Genomic DNA, 21930 nt, shown 5'->3' on the forward strand with positions numbered 1-21930 from the left:
TACTAGAGCATAAATGACTTGTATTTTTAATAAGGCATAGATTCAGATAAATGCATTTTTATCCTTTTCACTTCTCCCTCATTCACTTAATTGTACATCAAGCTTTATTTCTCATTTGATTATGTTAGTGTAGTTGTTTGTGGAGCTGTACCATGTGTTTGAAATTCTAGGGATTTTGGAAAAAAAAAAGGCATTGTTGATGTACACTGTTAAAGTTTAAGCTGTTGTTACTGTTAGTTTGCTGCCTTATTAAGCAAATTAAATTCCTAATTAAAAGACTTTTCATTAAAAAATATAGAGAGTGACTCTTTGTTTTTTGTAAACAAAGTAATAGGAGCCATTTCTCCTCAACAGGGGAAATTTTGCAGCACATTATTGCTGGATTGGGAATACTCCAAAGAGAACAGCTGGCTACCTGTTGCGATTGCGGTGAATAAGACCACAAGTGTACAGCCATGTACATATATACAATGGTTTTTACCCCTTGGGTGTTGCTTTTCACAAGCATCATTTCCATCATGATGCCAAATATATCTTACAAGTCCTTTTGTAGTAGCCCTTAAATAAAAAGCAGTCTGTAAAACTGTTGAGATTTTGTAAGATATTATCACCTAATAACTTAGAATATAATGAGTCAGCACTTTGTTTTTTTTAAACGCCCCACCAATAACAACAATTTTTTCTGAAAAAAATATAAAAATACCTTCATATTTAATATAAGTTAGGTTACATATTGTACTTAATTGGTGTGTTTTCAGAATTTATTTCTTATCAACACATTCCTATGACCTTTTTTCTTGTAAAATACTTGACTCTTCCTCCTCCACCCCCTTTTGTGTTTACAAAGTTCATGATGTGAAGGTGTCTCTGCAGTGAAGGTCTTTAAGATCAAGGAGATGGATTGTCTAAGTGCTGCTGAAGAGTGTAGGTTCTATGTTCTTAGTGAAACTTTGACCTTTATAATTCCCCCAAAGGTGAGTCAGTGGGAAAGAGGAGATGGAGACAGCTTGTCAGTCTTTAGCTGAAGCACTGTATAGGTGACATACACCTATATACTAATGTATGCATCCTTATATTAGTGTTATATATTGAGGATAATCTTCATTTGTAGACTTACAGAACATATTTTATATGCTTTTTTTCCTCTGGCTGACGTGGGTTTATATGAATCCTAAAGAAAAGTTTCAACTTTGAAACTAAAAAACCCTCTGGTTCTACCTTGAGATTAGGAATATGAATCAAAAGTCTCTCTTACTAGTTGGGGTTTTTTCTCCCCACTTCCTCATAGTTTAGCTATGTCTGTCTGGCTCATTGTTTTGTTTTTTTTTTTTTTTAGTTTTTAGGATTTCAGTCAGTTCATCAGCTTATTTCTTTACCTGTTTTGTTGGTTGTGGTTTGTGTTTTTTTTGATGAACATTGTAAGCTGACTCTAAGAGATTGAGTTAATTCAGTGGATATCAAACTAAGTTATTGGCAAACTCTTCTGGTGTTTGTGTTCTCAGGGGAAAATATTAAAGGAAGAGACTCAAGACCCAATTAGGTACACATTTAACTTACCAGGTATATTTGGACTAAACAAAGAGCTCATAACAGGGGAAAAAAAGAATTTGTCAGCAAAGAATGACTTAGAGGTCAAGATATGCGAGTATAACATTATAGGTGCAAAAAATAGACTATGTAAGTTCTTGGAGAAGAAATTGGAACAAACAGCAAAGTGTTCTTCAACTGTAAAAGTTAAAAGAGAGCGAGAAAAATCCAAGGGTGACCTCTGCAAGGTCCAGATGGTATAAAGGATAACAATTATTTAGGAATGGTCCAAAAACTAAGTAGCAATGTTTGAATACAGACAAGGCAGTTAAGGCAAGCCAGATACTGGTTCCCTCTTAAAGGATCTGCTGTGTTCCAGTTCTTTCTAGAAAATGCACTTATTTCCTTAAATCTTTCAGAGAAGTTGAAAGGGGATAAAGCCATGTTAATGGAGACTGACACATTTTACAAAAACACTTAGGAAAATGGAAGAATAGTGAAGAGGATGAGTTTCGTTAGCTTAACCTCAGCACTGTGTGTTGGTTAACTGGGAAGGCTTTTTCAATCCTGTTCTTTTGAGAAATCCCATGAGTTTTGTTTCCAGAGGTTTTTTTTTCCTCATTCAGAAATGATTCAGATTGCCTCAAGTTTATTGTGAGGAACTAGGATTTATGAATCTGTATTCTGAGATCAGACATTTAAACCATGAAATCTAGCATCCTGTCATTGGTAGCAATTACTTCTAGTTGTATCAGGAGAAAGGAAAAGAGGTGCTTAGCTCTCTTCACACGATTCTTCTCTGGCATTTTCATCTGCGGAACTGTGATGCTGAATTCTGAATAACTCATATGCCCTTCAGAAAGTAAAGTGAATGGAAAGAGAGATTTTTCTAGAGAGATTTGTATACATGAGAATAAAACCTTAAGAGTTTTCACTATCTTTTCCTCTTTCTTGCCATCTTTTATGGGTTAATTCTTCTGTTATGTTTCCATCGACATTTGCTTTAGCCCTTTGACTTCTATTTGAAAACAATTTTGAGCAAAGACTTTCTCACACTTGTAACAGAATTCAAAGCTTATAAATCAATCATCTGCTTGAGTCACCTGAGAGCTTGTCCTTGTAAAACATAAAGCCGAAGAGCTGTTAAATCTAAACAGTTGTCATTTCTTCTAAAATGTTGACTTTCAAATTTTTACCCAAGTATTTTTTATTGTTTTTGCAAATATTTTTCGTTGCACCTTAATAGGAAAAAACTCAGTATTTTTCTTTCTTCTCCTAGTGTGCTAAAGTAGCTGATAGTAGAATTCTTTGTTTTGAGACTGATCTTTGCATGTTTCATGAAAATCAGTTTGCCATATTTCATTTAAAAGTTTATTTTTCAAATACATGTGACTCTTAAGACTCAGGTTCTTTTTCTTTGCTCTTGACCTACTTCTTGCTTCAGTCTGTGCCTCATTTAATGGCTACTGGTTTCAGTGAAGTACTGTATAAGAGCAGTATTTTATCACTATAGCTTCAATCCAGATAACAGACTTTTAAAATCTAATTTTAAGCAGAACATTCTTTTTCTGTGTTTTCATTTCAGCCCAGTCACTAAAAGAGTTTGCTCGGCTCCTGATTGCTGTTGAAGAGGAGAGAAGACGACTGGTAAGTTTGCTGGCCAAATGTTGCATTGGGCCTCTTAAGTAATTTCTTATTTGTGTAGTAAATGTTAAATATTTCATAAGAATTACCAGGAATTTTGCAAAGGCAGAAATGTATTAGCACAGACTGTAGTAATTTTTAATAGAGTATTCAACCAAAGACTTTTACACTGTTTTCTCATTTTCCTCCCTCCCCACTCCCTGCCCCAAAATAACCTTTGAATGCTGCTGCACCTTTCCTTTCCCTCAAAGAGCTTATAACAGAGATGTAGATGAAATGAAATACTCTGAAATACTCTGAGTGTTGTCCAGTGAATGTATCCTAGTGATCCAAGAATATGATAAGTGAAAAGAAGAGAAAATAAAGTCATCATCCCAGAGAAACTCTTGCAGGATATGTTGCAGATCAGACTTGTCAGATTCATCCATTGATATGGTGTCCTTATTCCCTTTGAATCTACTGTATGCTTTCATTTATATTTCTATTCAAATGTAGCTTTGTCAAAGAAGTTTTAAGTGTATTCTTGTGTAAGTATTTTTAAAAAACTTCTACGTAAGCAATGAAAGTATTTTTTTTTCTTCCTTGGGAGTCAGTAATGAATAAATGAGTGAGCTAAGAATTAACCTCAGTAGGGAGATTTTTAAATACTGAGAAAGTTTAACTAGCTCAAATCCATCCAATAAATTTGTCCTGGTTTTCCTTCCACTTATGGGTACTTAAAGAATTGAGGAAAGTATGACTCAGGTTGGAGCAAATTTATTAATCCAGGAAGAAGTTTACATAAAGTTGTCTTATTCCTAGAAGTAAATAAGCTTAGAATTTTATCCCACTATTTCTGTTTAGATAAATATTTCAGAGTGGCAAAATCATAACATTTACATGGTACAGTTACATGGTTAATATCACTTAAACTTATAAAAATATAATATGTTTTTGCTTCATATTAAATATTTTATCTGGCTAGATGGAAAAGTGAGGTGACCAATACTCACCACCTTAAAAGATGTTTAACAGAACAGTTATTAATTGCTTAGTTAATATATTTAAATTGATAGCTTTCCAGTTTAAGATTGTTGTGAGCTAACTATTAGAAAAAAGGAAAAGGAATTAATAGGTCAGGGTTTTATTTTTCAAATTGGTTAGTCTTTCATAATACGTATACATAATTTCCTGTTGTTTTATCTTTTTTTTTCTCAGTCACTGTTTTTCACTTTTAGAAGTTTCTGGTCTCTCTATGATTTATAGTTTGATCTTTCCATGAAATGTTTTACTTTGTAAAAGATATAGGAAGGCCTTTAGTGTAAAATGGGGAAAACCCCATAAATTTTACTAAATGAAAAAATACCAGTGAGATAGAATACAATTTGTTCTATATCAGTATGACTTCAGTGGTCATGCATGGATTGTATAACCCAGTGTGGTGGATTGATGCTGGGTGGATGCCAGGTGCCCACAAAAGCTGTTCTGTCACTCCTCAGCTGTACAGGAGAGAGAAAATACAAGGAAAGGCTCATGGATAAAGCCAAGGACAGGGAGAGATCATTCAGCAGGAAAAACAGACTTGACTTGGGGAAATCAGACAATTAATGACAATCAAATCAGAGTAGGGTAATGAGCAGTAAAACCCAAATCTTAAAGAACCTTCCTTCCACCCCACCCTTCTTTCCAGGCTTAACTTTAATGCCAATCCTCTACCTCCTCCTCGTCAGTAGCACAGGAGGACAGGGAATGGCAGGTGCCACTCCTCCCTCCTCAGGGGAAGGATGACTCACCCTACTCCAGTGTGGGTCCCTTCCATGGGACACAGTCTTCCACTACTCCAGTGTGAGTCCTTGTCATGGGGTGCAGTTCTTCACACACTGCTCCAGCGTGGGTCCTTTCCACGGGATTCAGTCCTTCAGGAACAGGCTGCTCCAACATGAATCTCCCACAGGTATTCATATGTGGAGAAGCTGGTTTTGGTGGGAAATCATTTTTATCCAACTTTTTGCTCGGTTTGGAATAACCTCATTCTGTTTGTTCGTCAGACTGAATGTTTATGCTGAGAACATTGAGGACACACTGTTTTCATGGTGGTGATATTTGAATAACGAAATTTCTCAAACTTAAATTTCCTCTGTTTTTAAAAAGTTTGAGATGCCTATTGGTGGAATTTGTTTAATCATTAATGGAATAATACTGTTAAAGTATCACCTTTGTCAAAGATGCTGTTTTATTTTCCGGTCTCTTACTGCCTACCTGCCATAGAACCCAAAGGTCCCTGCGAAGATCAGTGTGCCATGCGACATGCTGAACAGATTGCTAGTAATAAATTTTCTGCTTGACAAACTTGGGATTTAACTGTGAAATCTTCAAAACACTTTTGCTTATTTCCGAGGAACTTTGGAGCATTATGTATGCAGTTAGATTTCCCTGCTGGAAACACTTCAAGCCAACCAATTTGCAGATTAGTGATGATTTTAGAAAAAAGTTCTCAGCTGACAGGAAAGCTAGAGACGGGGCATGCAAGTCTTTAGGCATTTGGTTTCCTTCTGCATAAAAAGAGAAAACTTGGAAAAGTTATTAAAAAAAAAGCCTTGTTCTTTTTGATGTTTTGTTGAAGGCTTGGAGAAAAACAGCTAGGCAATGTTGTGACTATTTATGGATACACTTCACCATGCCACTTAAAACTTCCTTTTGATTCTTGAAGTGTGTGACAGTAAAAGACACAGTTGTATCAGTGAATGCAGGATGTATGGGAATATGGAATAACAGATATTCATGTTGCTTGCCAGCTAATGGCCTTGTTTTCTTGCCTTGAATTTTATTATGTTATGAGCATGCATATAAGTGCGTTAATCAGATTTGAATATGGAAAATATATATTCATATCACCAAGTTATTTCTCATCTGATACCTCTTAAAATTCTTCATAAGTCAAATTAGATTTTTGTCTTGGTGAACACAGAGAATGTTAGCGTCCTTGTCCACTGAATCCATGAAATATATCCAATGGTAAAAGAAATAGTTTGAGAGGTGTTTAGCAACTCTTCTGCCCTTTTGCATAAAGAACCAGAAAGAACTAATTTTTTTTATTTAGAAGAAGCTAATGAAATATTATGAAAAATATTACTGGGAAAAACACTGAAGTATAAGGTTAAGTGAAACTGTGTAGCACATTAATAAATATTCTGTTGTGTAAAGCTCTGTAGCCATAATTATTGGCAGCAGTAATAATATGGTGATTATTTCAAGTCAATTTATTTTATCCTTGTCTTTTATTTCCTGATGATAAAAATTGACTAGTAGTCAGAAAAACCAGAGGCCATGCACCACACATTTTTCCTTAAAAAGCACATAAAGGAAAAAGTAACTCATAACATACCTTTCTTATGATGTACAGCCTTAGGTTTGATGTCCATCCTTTCATGGTAGTGTTAATTTAATGATACTGTTGGTAAATGGTCCATTAAAAAAATGTAAACCAAACAGCACTGGCTCTTGGGTTTTATAAGTAATGTAAATAGGATAAAAAGTCGGATGCATCCCCACTGCATTTCCAATGACTTTAGCAACAAGCAACCAGTGAGTGTAAAATAATGACCTCTATTTCCCAGTGATTACTAGGGAATGATAGAGATGCTGTAATTTAATGTGAATGTTTGAATCTTTAACAAGGGAACTTAGTTAAAATAATTTCCTTACTCTTTCACTGAATTTGCGTTCTTTCTATTAAATAAGTGGCATGCTATTTTATTTTAGAGATTCAGATATTATTCATGCTTTGCATTAATTTAATATTGTTAGTAAACTTTATAACAAGCAGAAATGTACTGGGAGTGAAATAAACTGCTAATTCCTTTTCCTTTCATAGGGTTATTCTGTGTTGACATATATACAGATGGTTCATGCTACTTATTTCCTCTTCCTTGAGATCCTCTATCGATTTGAAGCATTGAATGAGTTCTCTTGAGTGTTATCTTGCTGTAACTCCCTGATTATTTTTGAAAGTTTACTAAATCCGGAACTAAAATAGGCTCTTACTTCTTACATTCCTTGCTATTTACCAAAGTTTTTATGGCTTGCTGGCAAATGATGAATGGTCCCAGAGCTTTTCTTTCTGGCATCATGAATCTGTGAGATTCCTGACCAATATTAAATACTTCAGGGAATAGAATAAAAATTCTGAAGTATATAGTTTTTTACTATGCTTGATGAATATTTTTCTTTATAACGTCTGTCTTTTCATATCTAGTAATCTTCATGCTTCAGACAGTATCTCATTTTTGTGGATTTTTTTGTATTAACTGGATGTTCTTATAGTGGTTCTGTATTTTCCCTCACACAAGGGGTCTGATACAATCTACTTTCAGGGAAAGTATCAAAATATTCAGTTTCGAAAGCTGCACTTGAAGAAAAATAAATGGACTGTTAAAACCAGCTATCCATGGAATGGTACATAAAAATCAGATACCAAAGGACACAACATAGTTGAGCAGAATTAACCTTTTCCCTATAATGCCAAGTGGGTTATAGATTCCATCAGAAGAATAAGCGATCTTCTATCCACAGGTGCAGGTTATTACTCAGTCTATAAAGGGCAAAAATAAGATTGCATATACTAGCACACTGAGACACTTTTGATATGCTTTTTAACTGCTTTCATTGCTCCTCACCTCTTAGACAAGTTTTGGCATTTAAATTAATCTACTTGGTAGAAATCTGCCTTCAAGGAGCCTGAAAGCATATTACTAAAACTGAAGGAACAACACCACAGATGAAAGGATTTCTTTGCAATTAGGATTGGGTTTTTTTGGTTGTTTCTGTTGATCCTCCTACTCCGTCTCCCCTCATCGTGTTTTCTGTTTAAAATTAATTAAAAGCACCTCAAAGCTGGTTTTAGTGGATTTGTTTCCTTTTCTTATATTTAAGATGACTGTAAACATCTAGCATGGACTTTGCTATCAACCTGACCTCTTTGGAAAGACTTTCTGAACTTGTGCACCAGACAACTAATTTGGAAATACCCATTTTGAGTTTTCTACTGAAAAAGGATCAGTAAATCAGTCCTGAATTGTTTTATTTTGTTATAAGCAGTATTTCTACCTATATTTATCTATTTATTTACTGTTTTTTTCCCTTCTTTTCTTCCTCCGACTCTACCCCAGGTATAGTAAACTACATATTTGATATTTATTACAGAAAAAATCCATGTCCTTGGTATGTGAAATTCTGCAAGATAGGAAAATACTGACTTGAGTAGCTTTGTTCATTTTTTCTTAATTTTTTTTTTTTTTTAGACCATCAGCTTACTGTCCTCTGACAGTCAAGCTAAGTTTTAGAAAAAATTTGGAAAATTATGGAAAACAAATCACATACCTTCTTAAACCTTTTTGGTAAGCCCCCATTTTGTCTACTGGCTATATGTATTTCTGGTCAAAAAGCATTATGTAGACTAGAAAAGATACAGAGATAGAGAACAAGAAAGGCTTAACACCTAGAAGCTTAGGATGAGAAGAAACTGCAAGGAGGACTCTTTGATTAGCTTTAGTTCAAATAAATTAGATCAATGTTACTTGGAGGCCTGTGATTAATTAATTGAAATTACATCTCTCAGCACACTTTAAAAGTTTTGGCAGAACAGACCTACTAGCCCTCAACAACAGGTTAACACTTCAGCCCTTGAAATTTGATGTCTTTTTTTTTCTTGCTGATACAATTGTCAGTCTTACTTCGTAAGAACTAACCAGAACAAACATTCCAAAATTACTGCAAATATGTCTAATCAATTCTATCACTATAACTCTGCTTGATACCCAGTTCTCCCATTGACTTTTATCAGAGACTCTTTTGCTCCACTTCCCAGAGCTGAGTCATTTGCAAATACCACAAGAAATGAAAAAACACCTCAGCCTTTGTTCTTCTCTTATCGAGTGAATCACTAGGGAATTTATTTAGTATGCAGGGTAGAGATATCAGTGCCAAATCTCTGTGTCCCCACCAGCAGAGGTTTTTCATGCCTGGAAGTGGACAGCAAAGGTCTGTAAAGCAGGACAATGCATCAGCAAATTGTGTCCTAGTCCTCTTTTGCTTTCTTGGCAAAAGAAGTTGAGATCTAAAGGACTGGTTTGGGGAAATGTCTACCTCAAAGAGCCCGAAAGGGTAGTTACTTTGCTAGGAGAAACCAGATCTACAACATTCAAGGACCCCTGTGCCTCAGAGTGCAGAGATTGGCAGTTGCTACATCCCTTTGTACTGTAAATTGCTCCTGGAAGTCTTTGGACATGTCATGGATACATCCTACTTTTGGAGAGCTTAGTAGAGTATCCTCAGCCTCGCAAAAAGGGTAGAGAGCAGATCTGCAACGTGAACCTTTGGCATGTTCTTGTTGAGGGAGAACTCATGATGCAGCTTTTCCCCCTTGCTGTGTCTTGAGCTAAAAGGAATCCTGTTTGCTGTCTTTCCTTGCACCACTTAGGTACAAAAATACACATCTTCAGTGAATGTTTCTTAACATTTGTGCTCAATTAAAAAAAAAATAAAATACAGAGTAATAAAACTAAACAGCTCATGTTCTGTTATCATTAATGTAGTTTAATATATAACATCTGTATGTGTTTCTGACCTTTTCCCAAATAAAGAACACATACTAGGGCAGACAATTTGGAAAGAAAATTATGGGTGCTGTTATGAGCATTAACTGACTCTTCCAGATAACACTGCATCAGCTTCTGTAATGTTATCAATAATAATATATATATCAATGTATGTTGCTTTTTAGTTTTACGGTCTAATAATTTTCATTATTTAAGATAATTTGTTCCATTATTTTTGTGTAAATGACAAAAAAGTAAAGTCATCCTGGGATATCTGATTATTATAATTTTTAAAAGATCAAACTGCTCTCAACTGAAACTATTTACAATTAGTCCCTCACATCCCTGTAACTGCCACCCTTTTGGACTGAAAATATAGGTCCATGTGTTCTTTAACTTTGCAGATGGTACTTCTGGAAGCATTTTGCTGTTACTGAGTAATGCTGTTCATTCAGAGTATGCTCAGAGTTTTATGATCATGAAGTCAACAGAGAACCTACTGTATTACTTAGCAGCTTTCTCTTTCATTTTTTCTTTTTCTTTTGAAAATGTGAATCATTTCCTATTGATATGAATGTCCACAGTGCAGAACCATAGCTTATGCAAAGCCTTTTTCACCATCCTGCAAAGGTTGGGCCTAGATAATTTCATTGCCTTGTAAACCAACCAGCTGAGGAGGAAAGCAACCTGACTGTTTTTAGAGACAGTCTTTGCTGTTTTCCAAGATAGTTATCAGGGAACTGAATTGTTATTTTCTTGTAGCAAATGATCTTTGTCAGAGGTTTGAAAATGTAGACCTGTCATGTAGATTTCTATTTTTGTGTTGGCTGGCTAGCTGGCATCAGAGTGCACTTGTCTGTCTTGATGGGACCAAGAGGCTGCGAGTAGGACCTGAGACAATTGTTCAAGAGGGAAGGAAAGGAGAGCAGAGATAAGGGGATTCACTAGCTCTGGTCCTTGTTTACAATACTTAAGACTTCTGTACATTCATTTGCCATCTTTCACAGTGTACCCAGTCTTAGTAAGAATGCCTTGATAACTAGTGTCCTAATAGTATTTGCTCTTCAGTTTTGAAATTATTAGAATAGAATAGAAATGAAGAAAATCCATTTAATTTTAAAATACAGTGTGTTTTGCAGGAGTACTACATTGTAGAGTAATGTAATTGATTCAGTTAACTATTACAGTTTCTCCTGCTTTCTAAATTCAAGGTGCTTGTATTTGTATTTACTTCCATATGGTTATAGAATTATCACAATCACAGAATATGCTGAGTTGGAAGGGACAAAGGATCATCAAGTCCAACCCTTAGCTCTGCAAAGGACCATCCCCAAAAATCACACCATGTGCCTGAGAGTATCATCCAAATGCTTCTCTGTCAGGCTCAGTGCTCTGATCACTTCCCTGGGGAGCCTGTTCCAGTGCCCAACCACCCTCTGGGTAAAGAACCTTTTTCTAATATCCAACCTAAACCTCCCCTGACACAACTTCAGGCCATTTCCTTGGCTCCTGTCACTGGTCACCAAAGAGCAAGATCAGTGCCTGCCACCGACTAGTCCAGGTTGATCAGGGCCCCATACAGCCTGGCCTTGAGCACTTCTAAAGATGGAGCATCCACAGATTCTCAGGGCAACCTGTTCTAGTGTCTCACCACCTTCATAGTAAAGAATTTTTTCCTAATAGCTAAGTTAAACCTACCTTCTTTCAATTTGAAGCCATTCCCCCTTGTCCTGTCACTACATGTCCTTGTAAAAGGTCCCTCTCCAACTTTACCTTGCAGCATTTTTCAGTGAGAACATTCCCAAAATGAGATTGCTTGCCACTCCTGATTGTGAAGAGTATCATGAGATACTCATGATAAGAAACAGAGAGATGAAATGCTCTCTTCATTAAAAGTACAAAATGAACGGTTAGTTGGAAATCCTCCTGCTGCTTCTCAATTTATCAATCTAATTTGTTCTCAATTTCGTATGCTCATTCTATCCGTGCATATGTTTCACTGCATGTAATCTTGCATTACATGGCAGCAACTTCCCAAAGTTTTGAGAAGCATTTAGTGAGTAGCACGGCTGGAAGGAGTTTATTTTAATGATGTTTTGGTCTTCACAGAAATGCATGTAGTTGCTATTTCAGGCTGTAGATGCTTTTCCTTTCAACACAGTCATTAACCAAGTATCTTCTCAGATGCCTGTTGACAGACAAAAGAGAAAGATCTTTTCACTTCTAAATGGGTATTTTAAAGTAACCTGAGTTTTGCTAGGTCAGCCAACCTTACAGCCTTGAAGTTTTATGCACTTATTTTGGGACTACAGAATTGCTTATAGCAGAGGATATGTTCCCTACCCATTACTAGCCTGTAATAATGTCAGAACATGCTGTCAGAACATGAGACATGCCACAACTTTCTTCAATTTTTTTAAATGGATTGTGAATTTATCTTCAGTTCTCCCAGTAATATGAGGAAAATGTACTTTGTTCCTACGAGCAACTTGTTTTTTAATTTTTCTTCATTTAGCCTGATCTGCGGTGTAGTTTGAAACCCCTGTATTTGTTGTTCTTATTTAGTGTCCTGGGAAATGTGATTAAAACCAGATAACAACACAAGCACTATATGTACCAAAGGGTGTGTAGAAACAAATACGCTTTTATTTAAACCAAGCAAACACCAACAAACCCCCTACCTTTTCACAAGAAAGCAAAATATTCTCCCTTGGGTGATCTGTGTAATCTGCATGGGCCCATAGCTGTGTTACACACAAAGTTGTTTTATTTGAAGTATTCTCAGAACACTTAGGTTGCTTTTATTATTCTTTTCAAATGTCTGTAAAAGTTCCAGTTATTGTTACTTGGACAGATTTTCTTGGATGAAACTTCTGGAGCAAGTGCTTTTGCTTTGAAGTAAGACAGAAACAGATTAACAGTTTTGTCTGTTTTTTTGGCAGCAGTGCCAGTTTATTATGTACCCACTTCAGAGAACTGACCTGGCTAAAAGCAAAACAAACAAAATATTTACTGGTTATTTTTCAACCATGTTGTGACAGGCTGTGTTTCAGTGTCACATCAGCAGAGAACAAAATATGTAGTCAAAGATAGGATGAAGAAGCAATGCAAGATAAGCAAACTCTGCTTAAGCTATCATGGCCACCAAAATAAATGCCTGCAAATCTACCTCTTGGTGTAATGTTTGTTGTAGTCCCACTATTACAACTAGTTGTGGTCAGGGAAAGAGATTATTTTTCTGGGGGTAAAAGGAAATTATAGTAGAAATCTGGAAGCCATGATTGCATGGTCCTGCAGAAAGTTTTGAATGGTGGGACCACAGAGTCTGGTAGCCTTAAAGATTAAAATTATGAAAGATGCCTCTTTGGTTATCTGATCTTTAGTAAACGGTTACCTTTAAAGAAAGCATGCTCGCCACTTCTTACACTTTTTATGAGCTATACGAGAGCTTTCTCAATTGATCTTTTTATTAGTCACATTTTCATGAGAGCAGAAAAAAAGGGTGAAGAAGTCTGTGCCTGACGCTATCTCTAGAACTCTTGCTGTAAACATCTTGCCCTAGCATGCATCCTGCATCCCTTTCTTAATTTTGTGTGCTTTCCCAACATGCTCATTTTGAATTTTTACCACTGACAACTGGCAGAACCTTCTAATGTAAAATTCTTCATCATTTGAGCCTTAAATAACCTTTAAACATTCTTACGTGTGTCAGGTATCAGTATAACTTTGTATATATGCAGCTATAAAATTTATTTTTTTCTATATTTCATGTATTGTATTTTCATATTCGTTTATTTATCATTATGCCTGTTTTTTAAAAGGGCATCATAACCTTTTCCAGTGGGTGTAAGGAATTAGCTTGAACTGCTGCACTGTGTGTTTCTAATTTAATCTGTAAATTTTGGTTGGAATACCGGAGCGCTATACACAGAGAGTTAATGCTGTCAATAGCATGGACATGTTGAAAGAGTTTCTATGGATCCTGTACCTGTAAAAGTTCCCTTATCTCTGAGTAGTTCAAATCTGTGGCTAACCTACATTTCTTCAGAAAATATCTTAAATGTTCATACACGTGCCTTTGTTTCCTGAAAGGATGCATACTTCCAGTTTCAGCGTTAACAGTTCCTGGGCATAGTACCATTACAAACAGCTAAGCTGATTTTGGCTTTATGCCTGGATGTGTTCGTTCATGAAATAGTTGTTAAAGCAAAATACAACTTCTAATTACATTAATCTCTTTGAATAGCTAGTTTCCTCAGCCTCAACTTTTTCTTCTTTTTAATTTTTTTTTACAATGATTTTTGGGGTTTGGTTTTATTTGTGCTAGAGAGATAACCAATAGTAGGTAGTTTGGTTACTGCCATGGCTCTTCTATCAAGGACCAGACATGTCACAGAAGAAAAGCCCCAAACTGTCAGACTGTCTTTATCAGTGTTTTATTTCACAGCAGCTGTGCAATGTAATGCAAAGTGATTTCTAATAGTAGTAGATAGTAGAACTGTTAATACCACTTTTGAAGTTACTGGAATTGACCTGTAGAGACCTACAGTGCCTGTGAAGGTGAAAATTAATTTTTATACTGGAAGGCAGCATGCAATGGTTACAAATAGTGCAGGGCCAGCTGTGCTACTAGCACAATTCTGCCTGGCTTTGCTAAAAGCAGCAAACAGGTATTATGTGACTGCTTACACAGTTGCCTAGTCTCCATATCCACCACTTAGCCACAAAACTTCACACAGAAGTGGTTGCATGGACTGCTAAAAGTGTAGATCAATAATTAAGACCTCTTTCAGTTTGAATTTATTTTGAAGTTCACCTTATTTCTGAAGATATCACTTTTTGATTTGAAACTTTTGTTTCTTTGTCTGAGAAGTGTGAATGCTGCTACATCATCTAGCTAAGAGGAGACAATCATCTGACAGGAAGAATTTGGGAGAGAATTTAGGCTGAATGTTAGGAAAACTTCCTCACGATGAGCTGCCTTGTGAAACACTTTGCCAAGGAAAATAGACGTGTATAAGGCACAAACTGACGTTAAGCCAAGTGTTGGAAAATGTAATGTAGAAACAAAGTAAGCATTTTGTATTACTCAATGACCATGCATACTTCTTAGCCTGGAGCATGGTTAATCAGATTGTCATTAATTATTGTTCAGGAAGTTATTTCAAAGGTGTCCATCATGATAATGGGCTAAGAATATGGTGTATTTCTCAAGAAGACTTCCATATTCCTTTTTGAGGTAGGGGTTATGGGGAAAACAGGTAACAGAAGTTGGACAACCTCTAATAGAGCTGCATTTCCAGTTGAATTTAAGAGTAACATCATTAGCCGTGACATTTTTCCCAAGAGCATTTTGTATGAGTCACTAAACAGATTGATTTCAGTATTTAGGAGCCTAAATTTCTATGGAGAGCTCTGTAGCTGGCCATTTTTTGTTGTTTGATTATTTGAAGAAAATCAAAGGACCCACTATGTCAATCGTAACCATTTCTGGCAATTTGAAAAATTTAAAACAAAATCCTAGCCCTAGTAAACATTTCTGCCAACATCTTGACTTGCTTGTTGTTTAGCGTTTGCTTATTTTATCCCTCACTGTTAAACTTTCATTTTGTTTGTTTCACTTTAAATTTTGAAGTGTTGGTTCTTACTTTGGACTCAGAAGTTGTTGCTTATGACATTTGAGTACTCAAACTCTTGATCTCTTAAGTCTGTATCTAAAGAACAGCTTGTCTGTCTGCCTCAATGTCTCTGCTTCGGTCTAGGAAAAAGGAACCTGCACTCTGACTTTCTGGTTTTTTGAGGAAACTATATTTAAAGTCGGTGTCAGGAATTCTGACAAGTGAAGCTTTTCAAAATAAACATTGGGATGAGTCTGACAGCTCGGCATCCCTTAAGGAATAATGCGTGGTAATTAAATAACATAGGGTTTACTTTTCATAGAAAGTTAGAAAGTTCTTTGATTAGATAAGTGTCTATTTATTCTTTTATTGATTTCCAGCTTTCCTTCACATCCTAATGGACTTCACAAGAAGGCCTGTTTGGGGTCCAGTCACTCCACTATGAAGCGTTTTTGTTGATATCTGCAGAATGAGAGAAACAGGCCTGGCTGCAAAATTTACAGATCAGGATCTGGAAAAGCAAAGAGACAAAGTAATAGGACTGATTTGGGGTGACTGTTAAGTAGATCTAACAACCAGGTTGAAAATCTCTTGGAAAATTTAAAATAAGGTCTTCATAAAGTAAACCTTGTTGCTTATTTTCTAAGATTTATCTTAATCAGTTTCTGTAACTGTTAATGCATTGAATTAAAAAAAAAAAGTTTAAAAAGCCACACAAACTCTTCACAAAAGCAGATTCTTTCACTTCTTCACTTCTTAAATTGAAGATTTCCCCCTAGCAGAAGATTTAGTCTTGTTTTGTTTACTTTATCCTTCATGGGAAAAAAATTATTTTGTGTGATAAATGTTTAAGATGTGAAGGATACTTGTAATATATTAAAACATCCACATTTACCAGAGTACTCAATAAAATCATCTTCATCCTCATCCTCCTCCTCCTCCTCCTCCTCCTCCTCCTCCTCATCATCATCGTAGCTAGGCTTCGCAAACAAAGATTTGAGAAGGGCTCTACCCACGCTTGCTACAAGTGCGCTGATGGCTAAAAAAGCCAATTTACTATTAAAAATGTTGTGAAGCATGGGTATTCTTAATTCTGGATCAATTTTTTTCCTAATTAGTTCTGTGCTCCAATTATGCTGTTTCCTGTGTTTATGTAGCCATTTCCCACTTGATAAAATGTAATGTAAACATTCAAGCTGAGAATTTTTTTTTTGTTTTTTTGGAAAGCCATAAAGGGAGGTAAAAACAGAAAAGTGTTCTTCTGCTGACTATCTGAAATTACATTCTCAAGCTCTCTTTTGCTTTCAGTATGACTTGAACTCTCAGCCTAGTCAAGAGACACACACTGTTTGTATTAATGGTAGTGATAAAAAGATAAATACCCAAACTTGTAAGTACATGGCTGAACTGGTTTTCTTTCAGTGTGGTTCTGTTTGTGATTACTTTATCTTTTACAGTTTTCGCTGAGTTAAAGTTCATAGAGTAAGCCATAAAAAGAAATGGTATCTCTGATTGAATAATTAGCTACCTACCGTGACCATATCTATTGCTTATTTATGTGTTACCTTCTAAATATTTTCAGGAATTTGCTGAAGATAAAAGGGGGGAAACCCCAAACCGTTGTTTTGGCTTGTTTTGTTTTTCTGCTGTGGTTTATTTTGTTTTGCTTGTTTGTTTGTTGTTTTTGTTTGATTTTAATTTAACACCAGGTAGTTTTCCTCCTATAGGAGGAAAAGGGTGTAGCCATTTAGTTATAAAGCCTCCAGCTTCAGTCATCTTTGTATTTGTGCATAGATCAGAAAAACTTAAATGCATGAAATAGTCCCATCTATATAGAAAATAATTTTGCTGATTTGACTAAGCAGGAAGTCTGAGAGATAAGAGTGACTGAGAGAGAAAAGGCTGAAAGAAAATATAGCAGTTTCCAGTTCATGTTATTAGTGACAGTAGCAACAAAAATCTCACTGAGCTCTTGCCCTTTGAAGGGCAAACTGGAATACAGGACAGAGAAATCAGAAGTTCTTTAAAGTATGTCCTTTTGCAGTGAAAGAGTAGTTGGCATGCAGGATCTTTGTTGCATGATCTTTGTTATGTGAAAGGATTTTCAGGGAAAAGAAAGCAGTAGCATATTCTGAAAAGAAATGGAAGCACAGGAGATACAAAATTGGAGCCTAGGCACAGAAAATTTGTCCCAGTATGTTATCTTCTAGCAGGCTTTTACAATAAATTACAAGGTGTAAGTCAGTTGGGTTTTTTCCCTTTCTTTTTAATTTATTGGCCGTTGTCCTCTGTTAATATATCCAAAACTCACGTGGGAGTGAGATGTGAATATTTTTCATATAAATGAAAAATATCGAAGTACACTTTACCGCTGCTTTTCAATTTTACTTTACAATGATCAATGCTTGTAGTGTGCAGGTATTCATAAGCAGCCAGGTTCTTTATAGTGTCTACTCACTGCTCCTGCTCTTTTGGGAAGTGGCTGGGCATAGGTGTGCTTGGTACTGCAAAGTCCTTCATTGCCTGTTGAGAAAAACACATTTGGTAATCATTAACATCTCATTAGAGTAAGTCAGTGTAGTTAAACCCACAAATCAAGGAAGTGCGTTAAGAAGAGCAAGTTCATGCATTTTGGCTTCTGATTTCTGAGCACACCGAGGATGAGACACTTCTGTCCTTCTTAGGACTTTTATTATCAGTAGCTGGGACAGGAATTTTCTTAAACATATTCATGTGAGAGTTTTCTAGTGGATCAACACATCTTAGAGTCGGATCATAAATGTATTTTACCTTCTAGTTGGCCAAGGACTGTTTTCAAATGATCTCTTTCTTCTATGTATTATATGGAACAGTATTGGAGGCTGTCCTTCCAATTGATCATATTTAAACATCTTGCCCTTCAAGTTTTTGACATTATGTCTTTGTAGCTGAGCTGAAGGAGTGATTGCAAATCCCTCTGTAGACACCGCTCACACAGGTGTCTAGTTTTGACATTATTTTTGAATGCCAGGAATCTTGAGTTCTGCTTTTTGCCTTTAACACCCAAGAGGAGCTTCATTATTTACAAGAAGAGTAATCCATGCTGCCTGAACCCTCCAGGTGTTAAAGATTACTGAATCGTGGAGCCAGGCTTGTAGCTTGTTCTGTTTGTTCAAAACTCAGTTTAAAACTGTGTTACAATGAAAATTTCTTAAAATTGTTCTAGACGCCTTTTAGATATGCAGCTGTGGCCTGAGAACCTGAATTAAAGATTGCTTAATAAAGGTAGTGTTACAGGAATTCAGTTTACAATTCTGTTGATCTATAAGTTGCTTGAAATAGATGTGCCATTTTTTGTTTTGAGACTGGATCGGCGATGATGTCAGTAGTAAAATATAAATATTTTATGCTGTCACTAAGGTAGTAGTCTTCTTAATTCCAGCAGAGTTTTTTGAGCAACCCTGAATAATTCTTAAATACTTCCTTGCACATAACCACTGCATTTGGGAATCAGCAACACCTGAAATTTTCCTCAGAAGCTAAGAGGGAGCAGGTAAAGAGGGTTTGAGCATTGCAAAATTCTGTCGGACTTCACATGGCATCTCCCAGAGCACATAGCACCTCCCAGAGTCTAGCTAGGAGATGAGAAGGTCTGAATAGTCACTGTGAGCTCCACAGCTGATAGGGAGAAGTTTCACTATCAGTGCATGGAGGCTACAGCTTTATTCCTCTGCTGGTGTTGAAGAAGCTGGGAGCAGCAGCTGATGTAGTAGGAGTGGCAGGCTGGAACTGGTTTGTGCAAACATTGTTTGTAATTCGGCAAAGTACTTCTCCTTGCATGTACTTCAGCAAAGAAAAGTTCAAGCAGCACTTCCGCCCTCCAAACTTTTATTGCTAATGAGGGCCCTTTATTCAAATCCGTTTCTTGGCAAAGCACATTGTGAGAGGAATGAAGTCAATTTTGTTAAAAGTTACTGTGGGAGGGCAGGAGCAGCATTGTTAAACCCATGTCTGGACAATTCCCTTGATACCATTCTTTGCATCCTAATTTTCCCGTGAAGCCTAATTTACAACATGCCAGCGTTTACATCTTTATTCAGTACTTGTAATACTTGATATAGGGTTTGACATTTGGAATAGAGACTTGACACATGAGAGGAACTGTGGAATTACTTTTATTATTTTATTCAGGCTACCGAGGGAAAAAGGGAGAAGTTAAATTTTAAAACTAATAATTTTTGTATGATATTAATGTTTGAATTTTTACCCCTCACCGCTTCAACTACATTATAAAGCATAACTTATCTGAGTTTATTTGGGCCCCTTTTGTACACAGATGTTTCTTCTGGGGAGTATCCAATGTTTCAACAAACATAGGACTCCTTTGCCAGTTTGTATGCTGAGTGGGAGAGGAGAGAAAAGTTATGTGCTTGCTCTGCAAATGCTTTCACATCTAACATCTAATTTCCCTCAGTTTAACACATGTAACTAGTCTGTGTTTATTAATGCTCATAAAACTAGCCATGCACTTTTATATTTTATCTGGATTTTTTTGTCTTGATACTAACCTCTGGCATTCAGTTTCTCAAGATTATTATGTATTACTAGGGCAATCTCCTTTTTATTTTTCAGAATTCTTATCACCTGCTGTTTTTCATTTCTCCATTTTCTTGTTTGCGCTGTAAAATATTTTGTGTTGCTTTTCCTGAAGGCTGTTTTCATTTGCATTCATATTATTTGCATATTATAACATCTGAAACTATCTATTTTGTTGTATAATAAATTATTTTAAAAGATGTTTTAAGTGTAAATTTTTGATATGATAATTTTATAAAAGAGTGAATATATTTTAAACATCTGGTAAAAACTTAGACATTTTTGAAGGGTACCATCACATAGTTTTCTTATTGTAATCTAAGTTTATAAAATACTAATGAATATGATGGTATCAGGAAAAGATACAGTTCGGTCTTATTTGGGTCAAATAATTGAGGTATTTAACCTGTCTCTTCATTTGGGTATCTAAAGAGAATTAAATCAAGCAGTCTTTTGTGATTGGCAATAAAATAATTAAGAGAATGTAAGAGAATATCTGACTTTTTACATGCACATGTACATATAAATGGAACATGACTGTTTTCAGTAGTCCATTCTCTTAAGTCTATGTTTTGAAGTTGTAAACTAGAATTGACATGAGTGTTTGTAGCAATTTCACTTCAGTAGTTCACCGTGCTTGAAAGGCATCTGATATTCCTCCTAGAATAAATCCACTTTCTGTATGCAGATGACATTGTATTATATGATGTAAAGGATTTTTAATTAGTGCATCTCATTGTCACTACATGTTATCAGAGGCAATTTTTGTCACTGGCTATGTGGCAAGTTCGTAGCCTCTGACTTTACTGCTGCTTAGAGTGACTGATAATATGAATCTGCTCCACTTTCTTAACTCAGCAGGACAGTTTGAGCATCAGCTTTTAAAATGTAAGTTTGGTTTGCCAAACCAGACCACTTAGTAGAAGTTTGATTATAGTAAATGGAATTTCTACTCCACATACAAATGGTAGGACTTGCATAGCTTCTTCTCGGTGCTGTTTAAAGTTGTGCTTGAAGTATTAGGGATCCAACAATGCCCAGGAATTTTGTGTTTATGACCAAAACATATTAGCATACAAACGTTAAACTTAACTGCTGGAAAATAACAGCAGTTCTGGGAGTTTAAATATAATGATATTTTCCCTTCATAAGGCAACAAAGATGTATTAAGCTTACTGCATATTCTCAAATGTGGAATTTAAAACAGATGGAATGAATATTTAGCTTTTCCCTCCAGAGACATCAGAGGCAATGAATGCATTGAGTGAACAAGATAATTAAAGGGAAATAGCATTTAAAAGAAATATTAAACAAATGTGTTGATAATATACCTTATGTAGACATGCCAAACACCATTTTTGCATCCTTAAAAACTTGTAATATATGGAAATTTTGTGGCTAAGTTTACTCTCTTTTGCCTGCAATGGTAAGTTCAGTCATAAATAACCTGCCTTGTTATGCAAAAGAAGAACTGTTGAGATGCATTTGAAACTTGCTGCTGTAAATTCATGGGGCAGGTATTCTCATTAAGTGCCTTTTTACCCTTCCTTATGTGTCTTCTCATTCAGTGAGCAGTGTCTGCAATCAGAGTCTGGTCTTGCAGTCACTGAGAATTGTTTCTTATGATTGCAGTTCATGAAGAGATGAACAAATCATGAAGACAAATGATTTGATTAAGATGCTTGAAGTCATTTGTAAGGCGTGTTGCATCCTGTATAGTTCCATTAAATATTTGTTCTGTTGGGAACTTATCCTGTGCTTCTATAAGGCGTTGCCATTGGGTAACATAATGATGTTCAGATGTTTCTGAAGCAGTGAGTGAATAAAGTCAGATGGTGGAAGCTTCTGTTTTCTGCAGGTCCATTTTTTTCTGTTGGTTTCCATGTTCAGCTTCAGCAAGCTGACCCTGTCTCTGTCATGTTCCAGAGTCAACAGGTGAATCTGGTGTCTTAATACCCACTAATGACAGAAACTGTAAGTAGTGGAGGCAG

General features: G+C 35.9%; 1 protein-coding gene across 1 annotated transcript in view; it reads left to right on the forward strand.

Annotated features, from left to right (window-relative positions):
* ARHGAP42 (Rho GTPase activating protein 42) overlaps positions 1–21930 on the forward strand; it is a 145344-nt gene that overhangs the window by 51133 nt on the left and 72281 nt on the right. Inside the window, exon 3 of the mRNA XM_027900083.1 lies at positions 3113–3174. Within this exon, the coding sequence (XP_027755884.1) occupies positions 3113–3174 (62 nt within the window). The remainder of the gene's footprint in view (positions 1–3112; positions 3175–21930) is intronic.

Source organism: Empidonax traillii, unplaced genomic scaffold, assembly GCF_003031625.1.
Source record: "Empidonax traillii isolate 1590-97213 ecotype Southwest subspecies unplaced genomic scaffold, ASM303162v1 scaffold706:size701851, whole genome shotgun sequence".
NCBI lineage: Eukaryota > Metazoa > Chordata > Aves > Passeriformes > Tyrannidae > Empidonax > Empidonax traillii.